Source organism: Pipistrellus kuhlii, unplaced genomic scaffold (genome assembly GCF_014108245.1).
Source record: "Pipistrellus kuhlii isolate mPipKuh1 unplaced genomic scaffold, mPipKuh1.p scaffold_m20_p_36, whole genome shotgun sequence".
NCBI classification, from domain to species: domain Eukaryota; kingdom Metazoa; phylum Chordata; class Mammalia; order Chiroptera; family Vespertilionidae; genus Pipistrellus; species Pipistrellus kuhlii.
The window spans coordinates 5165223-5180428 of NW_023425536.1; the positions used below are offsets into that span (position 1 = coordinate 5165223).

General features: G+C 47.1%; 1 protein-coding gene across 1 annotated transcript in view; it reads left to right on the plus strand.

Moving 5' to 3' along the window:
• FANCC (FA complementation group C) overlaps window positions 1-15206 on the plus strand; it is a 229205-nt gene that overhangs the window by 194227 nt on the left and 19772 nt on the right. Inside the window, exon 9 of the mRNA XM_045570735.1 lies at window positions 4922-5078. Within this exon, the coding sequence (XP_045426691.1) occupies window positions 4922-5078 (157 nt within the window). The remainder of the gene's footprint in view (window positions 1-4921; window positions 5079-15206) is intronic.

A 15206-nucleotide genomic window follows, 5' to 3' on the forward strand; every position in this document is an offset into this window, starting at 1 on the left:
CTCCCTCTCCTATGGACTCCACCTTCCGTCTCCATCGCTCCTCAGCTCAGTGTTCTCGGGGAGGCCAGGGAGGCCTCGCAGAGCAGTGCTGTTCCCCTCCGCAGGCCTCTCAGCGGTGCTCGGCACAGGCAGCCGGCCCTCTTCCTCTGTGTGTGCTCTCTGCCTGCCTGTCTTCCTCCTGTCTGCCACTCCTCTTCCTCCTGTGCCCATTGGTGATGCTCAGGGCACAGGCCCGGCCCCCTGCCCCGCACTCAGCCTCTCTCCAAGGAGTTCCCATTCATTCTCTCGCCATTCTATTCACCTGGCAGCTCCCTGATGTACAATAGCCCAGACTTCTCCCCAGAACTTCTAACCTGGATATTTGAGAACCTATTTCATACCTCAGTTGGATGATGCCTCTGAGGTGCCAAATTCACACATCCTTCCCAAATCTCATTACCGCCCCTTCTTTCTATGGTAATAAACAGTGCCCACCCATCTCCTTACTCAGGAAACCTGGGATCACCGTGTTCCTCCCTCACCTGCTCCACCTCTCGTCAAATGCATTGCCAGTTTCTCTCGGTGTAAAGTGCATTCAGGTGCTCTCCACTCCCACTGCCCCTGGTCCCAGCCCCACCAGCGCCTGCGGCCTCCACCGTCGATGGCCTGTACTCAGTGACCTGGAATGTCACCGTACCCTGGCACTTTGTGTAAGTCTGGGGCCAGAATAATCACAGAATAAGGCCCGAAAATCTAACCTCGGCCTGTGGGACTGCACAGCGGTGTCACAGTCACCTCTCCTCTGCCCTCAGAGGCTTCTGTCTTCCTCTGACCTTGCTCCTCATCTCAGCGCCCCAGTGTCTGCTGTTCCTCTGCTAGAAAGCTCTTCCCGCTGCTCTTCACCTCACTTGGCCCTGACCACCTGTCCCCCGAGCCTGCACTTCCCTCTGATGCCTCACACACACATTACCGTGTGGCGTGGGTGAGCATGCATGCCTCCCGTTTTGTTTTCCTGTTTGGCCTGCACCTGGCCCCTTGAGTTCCATACCGGAAGTGCTGAGTCATCTTTGACTGAATGACCTCCAGCTCCTGCCACAAAGTACAACAGGGTGGGCGGTAGCAGCTGAAGCACTGGCGCCACCACAGAGGACATCCATGGTGTGGCCCAGACATGCCAGGTGGCGCAGGGTTGGGGGGAGGGTGGGGAGGTGGGAGAAAGGGCTCCTGCCAGGCTTCCCCGGGGAGAGACACTCAGGATGAGAATGTGATATCAGCAGGGTCGGACGAGGGCTATCCCTCCAGGCTCCCTTCCTCCTGCCTCTGTCTGCCCCTGTGACAGACCCTACAGAACTTCCACTTCCAGTCTTGCCCCAGAGTTAATCCAAGACAAGGTCTACAGAGTTTCTGAAGAAAAGGAGAAACTAGTACCCTGTTTCCCCGAAAATAAGACAGTGTCTTATATTAATTTTTTCTCCCAAAGTTGCGCTAGGTCTTATTTTCAGAGGATGTCTTATCTTTCCGTGTGCTAGGTCTTATTTTCGGGGAAACGCAGTAGAAATTGCCACCCTGTGTTTCCTGTCTTTCCTTTCCTGCCCTGTACCCATCCCCTGGCTCCACACCAGCTCCTGCAAAGAAGTGGCCCAGAGGCGTTGGTGAAGGGAAGACACCAAAGGAGTTGATGGGTAGTGGGGAACCTTGTGCCCCAGCATGTGTTTTGCTTATTTTTTTTTTAATAAATTTTTATTGTTCATATTATTACAAATGTTCCTTCCTCCCCCCCCCCCCCATTGCTCTCCTCCACCACGTTCCCATCCCACCCTCTGCCCTTTCCCCACCCCGCATTGTCCTCATCCATAGGTGCTCAGTCTCTTCCCACATCCCCCTCTCCCCTTTTCCCCAAGAATCGTCAGTTCACTCCCCTTCCATACCTCTGATTCTATTATATTCACCAGTTAATATTGTTCATCAGATTTTTTTTTAATTTCCTTGGTTTTTAGATTCACTTGTTGGTAGTTATGTATTTGTTGTTCATAATTTTTATCTTTATTTACTTTCTCTTCCGAAAGAACCCCCTTCAGCAATTCATATAATTCTGGTTTGGTGGTGATGAACTCCTTTAGCTTTTTTTTATTAGTGAAGCTCTTTATCTGGCCTTCGATTCTGAGTGATAGCTTTGCTGGGTAGATTATCTTTGGCTGTAGGTTCTTACTATTCATCACCTTGAATATTTCTTGCCATTCCCGTCTGGCCTGCATGGTTTCTGTTGAGAAATCAGCTGACAATCGTATAGGTGCTCCTTTATAGGTAACTACCTGTTTTGCTCTTGCTGCTTTTAATATTCTTTCTTTTGCTCTTGGAATTTTAATTATGATTTGTCTTGGTGTGGTCCTCTTTGGATTCCTTTTGTTTGGAGTTCTGTGCGCTTCCTGGACTTGTAAGTCTAATTCTTTCACCAGGTGGGGGAAGTTTTCTGTCACTATTTCTTTCAGTATGTTTTTGATATCTTGCTCTCTCTCATCTTCTGGGACCCCCATGATTCTGATGTTGGATCGTTTGAAGTTGTCCCAGAGGTTTCTTACATTATCTTCAATTTTCTGGATTCTCTTGTCTTCTTGCTTCTGCGGAGGAGTGTCTTCTGGCTCTTTATGTTCCAAATCTTTGACTTGATTCTTGCGATCTTCCATTCTGTTTTTAGGACTCTGTATAATGTTTTTTATCTCAGACAATGTATTCTTTATTTCTTGTTGATCCCTTATCATTTCTCGTTGATTCCTTATTAATTCTAGTTGATCCCTTTTCATATCCTCATAGGACTTATCGACCTTTTCTAGGAAATTCTTGAAAAACCTTATAAGCGTAGATTTGAACTCTATATCCAGTCGCTTTTTGTCCTCCATTTCTTTCGTTTGTGTTCTATTTCGTTGTTGCTTTTTCGTAGCTTCCCTGATGGGGCAGAGTTTCAGGGTGGAGCCTACAGCCTTGGCTTCTGTCAGCCCCACCCTATGCCCACCCTATGCGGTTCCTGGGTCTCAGGGTCCTTCAGTACTCGTTGCAAGAGCCTCTGAGAGAAAGGTGCCCTCGATTTTCGCCTGCTACCAAACAATCTAGGCTCTCCCCCAATGAGCCCGGAACTGGGGTTCAGTTCAGTTGGAAGTGGGATTGGAGGTGGCGATCAGAGCAGACTGGAGCCCCAGTCTCCTTCCCGCCAGGGCAATCCCGCGGCACAGCCAACCGTCCCTTCTCTGCGCGCAATGTGTGCACCTCGGAGACCTCCTTTCGCCGCTCCCGCGGGGCTCCGCCTTACAGCCCGGCTCCCTATGGATGAGCCTGGGTCCCCGGGGTCTGGCCTAGAACTGGGGTTCAGAGCAGTTGGAACTGGGGCCCAGCACAGTCGGAGCTTTTATCTCCTTCCCGCTAGGGAACACCAGCCAGGCACTCAGCTCCCCTCCTCTCCGGCTCTGTCCTCTCCACGCGGGCCGCGTGTCTCTGTACCTTGGGCTTTTACAGCTCCTCTGCTTTTCCTTCTGGTTTTCTCCTTGCTTCTCGTTGTAGAATTTCCAGTCAGTCGACTTTCCTGTAGTTCTGGGTAATGTCCATTTTATATTTTAGTTGTATTTTATTGAAATTGTTGTGTGAGGCTGCAGCTAGGTATTTACCTGTGCAGCCATCTTGGATCGATCCTGTTTTGCTTATTAAAGACAGTAAACATCCTTGGGAGAACATGGAAAGCACTGCTGTCTGTGGTGCCGCTGGGGAAAGGCTGAGACTTCGGAAAGCAGGCTGGAGGACAGAGAAGGCCTGCCAGGCCCGAATAGGCCGGTGGCTCAGAGTTAGACAAGTGGCTCCTCACGCTCTTCCCGGAAGGGAAAGCGGGACCCCTCATACACACGGGAGGAGCCTCCAAAAACGTTTTCCAATAGAAACTGAAAGATCAGACAGAGGGCGAAAACCAGGACCACAGGCTTTATCAGAGAAGGACCTGCCGGGCTGTCTCGCCAGGGGAGAGCAGCAGCATGTGCAGAGGGGAACACGCCTTTTGAGGGGAGGATGGGAAGGAATGGGGGCTTAGTGGACTCGGCACGCGCTGCTGGGTGACTTAATGTATGGTCATATAGGAACAAGGGCTTAGGGAATTTAGCAGGTGCTGATGGGTGGTTCAATGTGTAGTCCATAGAAGGTGCCTGGTGAGGTGCTCAGGTATGTCCAGGCCGCAGGTGCAGGTTACCTCATACTCCGCCCACCAGTTGGGGGAGGGGGATCTATCAGAAACTGCGCTGCACAGATGGTTGCAGCCGATAGAGCATCATGCTATGGATCAGCTATGGATTAAAACAGGTCATGACCACCATCTATGAAATTGTTATTAAAGAAAAAATACATTTTAACTTTCAAGCAACAATTTACAGATACAGTTACTGAATATTTACTTGGTGTCAAGCACTGTGTGAATCACTGTACATGTGTTGTTACTGCATTTGATCCTTCTGAAGATACTGTGAGGGAAATAGGCCCATTTTATAGAAATATAAACTGAGGTTTAGAGGGTAAGTCACGTTCTCTAAGTCATACTGTTAGCCCTGAGAGTCAGACCCACTTTCAGGCTTAACTATTTTTAAATTAGAGACTGCATGTACCTAGATACCTAAGGCCTCTGCCTACCTCATTTTTTCACTCTGTCTTCCATCACTATACATTTGCTTATCCTTTTTGAAAGCTTTTTTTCCCCCCTTTGAGCATTTCCCTAGTTTCTTAAGTTGAAGCAGAAGCACATTCACATTATTTTGTAAACACATACTTGGTCAGTGATCATTGATACTGTAAGTATTAGCTGCCGCTATGAGGAAAGGACTCACAGATTGGATTCATTTTTGCATTTTGAACTCTCTTAATCTCCTTTTTTCTGTAACCCATTTCTATTTAAAATTTCCTTTCCTCCTGAAAGGAAGAAGATTCTTCTCCCCAAGTCAGCAGTCGTCTGCCTTTGGCTGCGACACCTTCCCAGCCTTGAAAAAGCAACGCTGCACCTTTTTGAAAAGCTAATCTTCAGCGAGAGAACTTCTCTGACAAGGACCGAATTCCTCATGAGACAGTCATTGCTGGTACGTGCCTGACTTTGATGAGGAGAAAAATCCTTAAAGAAGATGCTGAGTATCAGTTATTTCATTTAGTCAGAGCAAGGGGGAAAATACGGGGCACGCACCTTGATTATTGATTCCAATGGTTTAAATCTGAAAAGAAAGAAACATCAGTTGAGCTATCAAAAAATGTATGTGTGTACATTGTTTATATACCCTACCTAAACAAAAGAGCAATTGATACCTTTTGATATATTTGATATATTTACAGTCTATTTTAAAAATACCTAACATAGGAATCTCTTCTGCGTATTTAGAGCATATTTTAAAAATATGGAGAGATTCAGGATTTATTGGATTATTGTACCTTATATGGCATATTCCTAAGACCTTACATGTAGACAACTACTTTTTAAATATTTCTTATTTCAACATGAAAAATAGGTTTTAAAAATAAAGATTTTAAGAGCCAGAGGAGGAATCAATTAACAATGAAAAACTCAAAAATAAACATTTAGCTCTTCACTAGAGGAAAAATAAAATACTCAAGAGACATAAAACAGAACTCCAGGAAAATGGTTTAAACAATGAAAACAACTAAGAATTTTGTAAGTTTTCTTTTGGCATAGGCCTGCCAGGCTTGAAACCTGGTCCGTACAGTGGCCGCCTTGTTCTCGGGCCTCAGGCGGTCCTCAGAACCTGGCCCGGGGCAGGCGGCTGTGGAGGGAAGACTGTGCCCTGAAGGAACAGTCCAGAAACTACAAGGAGCTCCCTGCTCCCAGGACCCCGGAGCTCTAACATGCTTTCTCACTGGCTTTGGTCGCGGGGAGACACAGTGCAGAGCGCGACTCCTTTTGTGCGGATGGGGACATGAGTTCCCATCTCAGGCTGGTGGCCAGGAACCTGGGCAGAGTGTTCACCCTTCCAGAAGGCTGGGACCTGGGCGGCGAGAAGCCCTGTGCAAGGCACGGTCTGAGGGTAGCTAGGTTCATGCAGTGCCCGTCTCTCAGGCACTTTCTCTTTGTTAAAACATTTGAACTTTCCTGTTTTCTTTGTCTTTCAAGTCGGAGGCTGCATGAGGGAATCATAATTGAATCAGCTGCCTTCTTCCTATACCTGATTGCTTCTTTTAGGCCCCCATCCTTCCCGCCGGTGGGTGGGTGTGATTGCCCTTGTCTTTGCTCAGCTTTGTCCAATGTCCTTGGCTCCTGTGCCTGCACCTCTCAGGTAGCTGTGGACAGTGTTATGGTCATCAGTAGCCATGCTGCTTTCATCCATAAGTTAGGTGGCCCAAACCGAGCCCATCTGATTTGGAAACTTATATTGTTTGATGGGGATTGGTAGGGGGGGAGAGGGAGAGAAGGAAGGAAGCTAGGTATAAAGACTGAGAGAACCCTGGCTGGTGTAGCTTGTTTGGTTGGGCCGCGTCCAGTGCACCAGGAGGTTGCCAATTCAGTTCCTGGTCAAGAGCACATGCTCAGTTCCTGGTAAGGAGTATGCAGGAGGCAGCCATTTGTTCTCACATCGATATTTCTGTCTCTCTCTTTTTTAAAAATGTATTTTTATTGATTTCAGAAAAGAAAGAAGAGGGAGAGATAGATTCTCATTGATGAAAGAGAATCATTGATTGGCTGCCTCTTTCACGCCCCCTACAGGGATCAAGCCCACAACTCAGCATGTGCCCTTGACTGGAATGGAACCCAGGACCTTTCAGTCTGCAGGCCACTGCTCTGTCCACTGAGCCAAAACAGCTAGGGCTCTCCTCTCTCTTAAAAAATCAGTAAACTATTCTTTATAAAAATGTTTTAAAAGAAAAAGAAAACAAGCTTTTTGACTTTAAAAAAAAAAAAAAAAAAGCCTGAGATAGTGCAGAGGTATTGTTTTTTTCAAGGGATTTCACCATTCAAAAGAGTTACATGTTAAGGTGAGAAATAAAAATGTGCCTTATATAAAAATAATTGCAATAAAATTCAAAATAAACAAAGGCTTTCAGAAGCCCCCAGCATCCCATTCCAGGCACTACCTTTATTATCCAGGAAATCTCTCTATTTCTAACTTAAATGAACATGCTCTAATTTAATTTTCTCTGGTCCTTGTTCAGTGGCCATTTCCTTGCTTTTAAGTGCTTTATTAGATTTGCCTGTCTTCTCTCTGTAGAAAAGTTCCAGTTCCAGTGAACTTTCCGATTTGGTTTGAATCTGTGCCTTTCGTGGGTGCTTGTGGGTCTCTGAAGCGCCTCCGTGCCCCTCTCACCTGTGGCCTTCAGGCCCGAGCAGCACTTCCCTGCGCAGATACTGCTGCGACCGAGGGGGAGGCCCTCCCACTAACACGCAGCGTACAGCCTTCCGTCTCCAGTCTGCAGCTTAAACAGCCTTCCCCCGAGCGGCAGCCTGGAAGGCAGTGATGTACAGACGCATTTATCGGATGATGTGCAGATTCAGAGCTTCCACTGTGGTGAAAGGGAAGTCCCAGAGGGTGTGATTTGGCGTAATTTATTGTGGCACTGGCAGGATGTGACCTCTCCGGGCCTTGTGGGTCAAGGAGGCAATTGCAGCACAGAGCTGATGGCGGGCTGCTCTCCTCGGCCGCCCTGGCCTGCAGTGCCAGGAAACCAGGCAGGCTGGAATAAGCCCGTGACGTGACGGAGGGATTCGGAGGGCAGGTAACCTGACGAGCTTGCCTCCTGATTGCATCATCCGATTCATCTGTCGCCGCAGCATGTCGGTGCAGTGACAGCCGTGCGGAGTGTGGGAGGCCAGGGAGCTCAGGTAGCGCAGGCTGCTGAGCTTCCCTCCGGAAGAAACGTGATGCCGAGTACATCAGATTGGGTTCTGAGAGTAATTAGAGTGTGATGGTCCACGTAACTCGTGTTTTATATGGAGCATTGTTAATTATGTTTCCTCTCTTGGGACTCTCCAGATTTAGCCCTGGAAATTCTATAGTTGCCAAAGTGTGTGTGTGTGTGTGTGTGTGTGTGTGTGTGTGTGTGTGTGTGTGTGTATATTTGGGGGAGAGGGGGGGAGTGAGTTACAGCTTGCATAAAGTGAAATGATCTCCCAAGTGTTCTTTGGCCTTTAAGGGACTCAGAGGCCTGATGTTTTCCATTAAAACTGTGAATAATAAGGCACTAATTGAATATCACCTGAATTCCCAATGCATATTTATATGCATATATGACTTCTAAAGTAAAAATAAATTTACTTTTGAGACTCACTGTTAGGTTTCTGTTGGCTGGACTGCCCCCAAGTACATGTCTACCTGTCACAGTTTGTGGCTCCTAAGTGCATCACGGTGTTAATCTTGGTTTGTCATTTACTGTGCAGACTGACACTTGTTAAAAGCAGATGGTCTTTCTCCTCTGAAATCAATCAAAGTATATATTTTTAAAAGTCCTCTCTGATCTCAAAAAATATATATTTTTAAAGAATAAGAAACAAAATCAAATGGTCTTGTGTTTCCTGTGATAGACCAGGCACCGGAAGACCATGGTGCATAGCTTCAGACCTGACCTTAAAGACTGATCTCACCAAACACAGTGAGAGCCACTGGGTAATTACACAGCTTTCTTGACATCTGGTTTCCAAAAAGGCTCTTGTTTATTCCCCACGTTTGAATGGAAAGTGCTGGCTCAGTAGCAGGGGCCACTGTGCTTAGCTGCCCTGCTGCACACTAAGTCCGAGAGGGACCTGGTTTCCATGAGGCCTCACACACCACCTGCCGCACCTCCCCAGGACAGACTCGCCCACCAGAGTGTGGGTCTGAGGAGAGTAGAGAGGGGAAAGGAAGCAGGGGTGGTTTTTGTTTTTGTTTACTCAGATTTTAAATTAAATAATACTCACAAAAAAACAGTCTTCATATTCTATCCTACCTGAAAGTCTTCACAACTAATTAAAATTGGTTCTTTGTCCCAAGAATGTCTCGATTAAACTGGGGTGGGTATGAATTACTTCTTCATCGAATAAGAGCTTAAGAAATAAAAAGAATATGTCGCCTTGATGTGAGGTGGTATACCTTCTTGTCTTCGCTCTCCAGGGAGCCGCTTCAGAAGAAAAAGAACTCCCTTTACACAAAATTCCAAGCACAATTCCCCTTTAATAAAAGACCATGTTGAATTTAGCTCCACATCGTGGGTTATGTCAGTTGTCTGTGCTTGAGTAACTCTTACTAATGCTCTAGGGTTTTCTTTTCCTGCTTTTCCATTAGCAGTCTTTTAAACATTTCCTCTTTAATGCGATGCATGTGATTTAAGAAATGCTGAAGTAGATAATTTAGCAGCGGTCCAACAGGGAAGGGCAGTGGTGGCCTGTGCTTATGTCTGCTTCTCCCACAGCAGTTGCACTTCCCAGTGTCCACCTCAGGGGGGCACCAGATCCCCCAGCATTGTTTCTGTGAAGAAAAAGGCCCAGATTGCGAATTCTGTTTTCACTGTTGGGGATGGAGGACTTTTCAACCAGAGATGAAGGGAGAGAGAAAAATTAAAAGACAAATAATAAGAACAGGGCAGAGGTCGACCTGGGAGGTCATTGCCACTAAGATGCCAGCTGAGAAGCAGCAGGGGGCAGCGGAGCTGTCTGACCCCTCAGGCTGCCCCAGCTGACTGGGCAGAGGCCGCTGGGCCAGGCCGGAAGAGGAACTTCAGACTTGAGGGGTTTTGTTGAGCCTCCTGAACGCATGCCTGTGTCTGAATGCTCTGAGAGAACACGGGTAAATTTGAAACACAAAAGTACATTTGGTACTTGTTAACTTCTTTGGGTTTTTCTTTAAGCCTAGAAATGACAGATTTATCACTAATTAAACAATAATTGTATTATGGAGTACTGAAAAAAGTTGCTTGTAGTATAAACAACATCTGGTAAAGATTACAAAGAACGAATATTTTTCCATCTCAACTTTATTGAAAGAAACTTGAATCTTTTCAAACAAAATAGATCCTAAAATGTAAAAGGGATATTTATAGTCTTCTGTTTAGTACAGTCAAACCTCGTTTCTCGAACTTCTCCCATCTGGAACAGTTCAGTTCTCAACCAAGTTGTTCATAGAAAAAATGTCTCCACTGTCGAACCAAACTTGGGTTTTCGAACTGACAGCCCTTTCAGGCTGATACCTCAGCATGACAAAAAGCATCTCTCAGACAATAGATAAAGGACAGAATGCTTTTGTTGCTGGAGAAATCCATGATAAGCACAATTTTAAAACATAAAGAGGCCGACAAGAGTGCTAGTGTTGCCGAAACCTGTTTGGCTCAGCAGTAGAGCGATGGTCTGCGGACTGAAAGGTCCCGGGTTCGATTCCGGTCAAGGGCATGTATTACATTGGTTGCGGGCACATCCCCGGTAGGGGGTGTGCAGGAGGCAGCTGGTCAGTGTTTCTCTCTCATCGACGTTTCTAGCTCTCTATCTCTCTCTCTTCCTCTCTGTAAGAAATAAAAATAAAAAAAAAAAAATATATATATATATATATATATATATATACACACATACTATATATATGTATATATATGTATATATATATATATATGTATATATATATTTTATTTTTTTATTTTTTTAAAGAGTGCTAGCCTTGCTAAGGGTGCCACAGTGATCACAGACCGCTGAAGCGAGGGGAAACTTGTTGATTTGGATAAAGGAAGAGCAGTCAGCAGGTGACAGCATTTCGGAGGCAGCAGTGAGTGAGCAGCAAGGTGCTGCATGCTGACCCGAAAGACAGCCCTGGCCCGAGTGCTGGGAGGGATTCATTTAAGGCCATAAGGGCGGTTCGATACACTTAACAAAAGGAGTGTTTATTTATAGATCAGACAGTACATTAGACATGTACTGTGACATGTACTGTGTATAAGAACAGTTAAAACGGAATCTTTTGGGAGTCTGGAACTGATTAATTCAATTCACATTATTTCTAATGGGAAAAATGATTCCGTTTTCGAACAAATTGGTTCTCAAACAGCCTTCCCCGGAACAAATTAAGTTCCAGAACCCAGGTTCCCTGTATTTTGAAAGTAGAAAAGAAGAAAATGGCATAATAAAAAAAAAAATGCATATTTATAAAGATCTTATTTTACATGATAGAAGTGAAGGTTTTCTTTAAGTAGATTTTTTAAACTAAATTGTTTTGAACTCCATAAAGGGGTTTACTGTTGAATCTTATGAAGAATCCTCTTTTAAGAAGAGAGTTGTGTTTTAGTTGATTTTACAGAGAAAGAGGGAGAGGGAGGGAGGGAGAGAGAGAGAGAGAGAGAGTGAGAGAAGGAAAGAAACATGGGCTTTTTGTATTGATGCATTCATTGGTTGATTTTTGTATGTACCCTGACCAGCAAGCAACCTTGGTGCATCAGGATGATGCTCTATCCAAGTGAGCCACCCAGCCAGAGGCAAAGGTGTTTTTTGATGACTGTGGTTCCGCTTTTAATTTATGTATATATTAACACAAGGGCCTCTCAAAAGCGCCGGTGACACAGTGGGACAGGATTGCTGGCTGGTGGGGAAGCTGGAGGGACAGCTTCTCATCGGTCGTTCTTAGGAAAAGACCATTCCTGCGTTAAATACTTAACCTCCATTGAAATAGGCTGTGACAGAGGGTCTTTCCCGGGCTCCTGCGCGTCAGCTTCCTGCCTCCTGTGCAACTGCCCTTTCATTTCCTAGGAGAGAGTGTCTGTGCGGGGTGATGGATGAAAAGGCTTTGGAGTTTGTTGTTGTTAATCCCCACCCGAGGATATTAGAGAGAGTAGCGGGAGGAGGATGCATCGATGTGAAAGAAACATGTCAATTGGTTGCCTCCTGCACATGCCCCGACCAGAGCCAGGGAACACACCTGCAGCTGAGGTACATGCCCTTGACCAGGAATCGAACCTGAGACCCTTCCATGTGAGGGCTGCTGCTCTAACCACTGGACTACCGGCCAGGGCTTCCTTTCTATGCTGCCTTTTTATCCTTTATAAGAGGTACTTGGGCCGAAACCCGTTTGGCTCAGTGGATAGAGTGTCGGTCTGCGGACTGAAAGGTCCCAGGTTGGATTCCGATCAAGGGCATGTACCCTGGTTGCGGGCACATCCCCAGCTGATCGATGTTTCTCTCTCATCAATGTTTCTAACTCTATCCCTCTCTCTTCCTCTCTGTAAAAAATCAATAAAATATATATATTTTTTTTAAAAAAGAGGCCCTCGGCTTTGTTGGTGAATGACATCAAATCATAGTAAAATTTCCCTCCCGTGTGTATTCTCTTCCGCTGCCCCACCCATACGCTCTCGCTTGTGCACACACATCAGAAAACAACAGAAGGCTAGATGTCTTCCTGGTCATTCTGCTCTTTCGTGTTCTCAGCCCCGGTAAGTGGCAAGTGGCTTGTAGTCATCATCGCTGAGCCGGGATGGAAGGAGCGCGGACACGGAGGGCAGAGGGAGCACCGGGTTACTTGTACAGCTCACAGTCCAGAGTGCCCGCGGCCTCTCCCTCCCTCTGCCCACGGCCCAGGCCCCGCGCCTGGCCTCTCGGCCCCTGTGCGTCTCCTCCGTGCGACTGTCCTCCTTGCTGTGTTGAGGGGGGAGGTGTGGGCAGAGAGGAGGGAGCAGTGCAGTTCTGGGAGCTGGGAGAGAAGAAGGGGTGCAGACCCCACAGAGAAGCTGGTTCGTGAGAAAAGGAAACTGGTGTCCAGAGCTCCCCAGCATCCTTGTCTGTTCGTCCCGGAAGCTGCGTGAAAGGCCTGGGCAGTGAGAGGAGGCGGGAGAAGGACAAACCTCCTGTGATTGATGGCCTCCTGGTGGCATCGTTTCCCAGCCTCGGAGTCATCTGGGTGTGGGAGTCGCTGGGCCAGATGGAGCAGCCTGGAAGCGCCGGCTGGCAGGCCGGGGGAGGGCATGCCAGCAGGTGGACTCCAAGACGTTCTCTTTCCTTCCTCGTGTTTACAGGAGAGACGAGAGCCTGGGCTCTGGCTGCAGCGTGGCTGTGGGTGTCACTGCGGGGTCCCAGTTTAGCAAGCAGACAGGACGCAGGGTTACAGGTTCGCCTCTTCCCCCACAGGATGCTGTACGGACTCGGGGGGAGTTATGGCTTCCATGGAAGCATCCGTTAAGACTTTAATTCTATTTGGAGGATTCCCTTGATAAGAAAAGCAGCTTAAATTCACTTGTGTGATTTGATGTCACTGGCACACATGCCTGGCCTGTGAGATGCTGGGCTTAGGGGGCTCGGTGACCCTGAAACTGTGTGCGCGGGAAGTGTGAAGTCTCGTTCTGAAAGCCATCAGCAAAGGCCACGGATGAGAAAAAGCTGTTCACGGCTCTGGGAGACTGGTTTCAGAACAGAAAGTTCTGCCGCTGCTGTGTCAGCAGAGTGCCCTGCCCCGTCATCCCACCCATCTTAAAAAGTAAACAGGTCGTGGCGCAGGTTGCCAGCAACCAAAGATCTGAAATCCTTGGGCAGCAGGAAGTGAAGAGGGGAGTGCGCTGGTGGGGAGTGGCAGGCAGATCCACACAGCCTGGGGACATTTGCGACATTGGATTCATTAAGCTGTTTTGCTAGAAAACATTGCATAAAGGAAGCGTGGGTCCACATTTCAATCTGTTTTTAATGGACTGAGTTAGAGCTTTCTTGCTTCTCCCTTAGATTTTCGTGGAAGTCCTATTCCACACCCGGGTCATCCTCTCTTTGCCACCTGGAAAGCTGGCAATTAGTATCCAATGGTTTCTACCACCCTGTTTCCCTGAAAATAAGACAGTGTCTTATATTAATTTTTTTCCCCAAAGTTGCACTAGGTCTTATTTTCAGGGGATGTCTTATCTTTCCATGCGCCAGGTCTTATTTTCGGAGGAAGTCTTATTTTCGGGAAACTCGGCAGCATCACGTCTATAGAGCGGCTCTGAGCGGTGAGACAGGTCAGAGCTCTCGAGCAGCAGGAGTGGCGTTCTATTACCTCTCTAGTTTGGCTTTCCAGCCGAGCGTTCCCAGGCCGGCCTGCCCATGGGCACGTGGCCGTGGCGCTGCCTCTGAGGCGCGTGTGTTCGGGAGCCTGTGGTCTGTGTATGAATCCGAAAAGCTGTCCTGGCACATTTGATGAATCACTTTTCTTCCAGACATGCACTTTGCTTTTTCCTTCTTGTTTGATTTTTCCATTATGAATACATAGAAACTTTTATGATATTTTCTGGGCATATATCCAGTAACCTGTTAGTAACTGTTATTATTTACAGTGAAGCTGAGAAGCAGGGCGATTAACTGAGATCAAAGCCAAGAAATAACCCGCCTCTTTGTTGAGCCACGGTTCTGGCAAGCTAGTTCTTGAGTGCATAATAGATTTATCTGCGAGCATTTTTAGTTGGTTTCTTTTAGAATGCACATGAGTGGAGGATTATGGAGCCTGGGTTCTCTGCTAAAGAGCAGAGATTTGTAATTTACAGGTCCCAAATCCCTTTAAATAATTAAAAGGGAATCATCCATCACTTTAATAAGTGGGGATGCTCTTGCGGGGCCTTCTGTGGCAGCCTGTAGTGGCGGTGTGAGAACACTAGATGGCGCACATTCAATGTTGCAACTCACAATGCCTGCGCGGAGCCCACAGGGAGAGTCTGTGGGGACAGGCGCTCTGCTCTCCTCCGCGGGATCAGAAAACTTGAGGGATGGAGCACACCCTTTTTTTCTTGTTGTTGGGGCAGGTGGGGGTATGAAAAGAGATGTTTCCCAAAACTAGTCATATCAAGCATACTGTGGCGCCAAGAAATTGCCTCTAGAGCCTAACCCACTAACTCTTGGGTGCTACTACAAAATACCTAAGAACACAAATGGCATTTTCATCCGGCCTAATCTCATGCTTTGATGTCTGCCCAGGCAGACACAGAACCTGGGTCAGCCCTGCTAACGCCAAACCTGGGCGCTGTTGGCCTCTGCACGTTTAAACCATCAAAACCCATCACAGAAACATTCAGGGAATAAATCAGATTACTTCCGTCTTTGAGATGATGGTGCGTTACATTTTGTACTAACCCTCCTTCCATCCTAAATAAATTGCTGAATTCATGTGCCCTGAGCTGTGATATTACAGTCCATCATGACAGTGGTCACTGCTGTCCTCGGTATGAAACCATGGCGACCTCAGCACCTCACAGACGGGGACAGGAAGAGCCCGCCCAGGTCTGACCTGGAGGTCTCCTTGGCCCTGGGA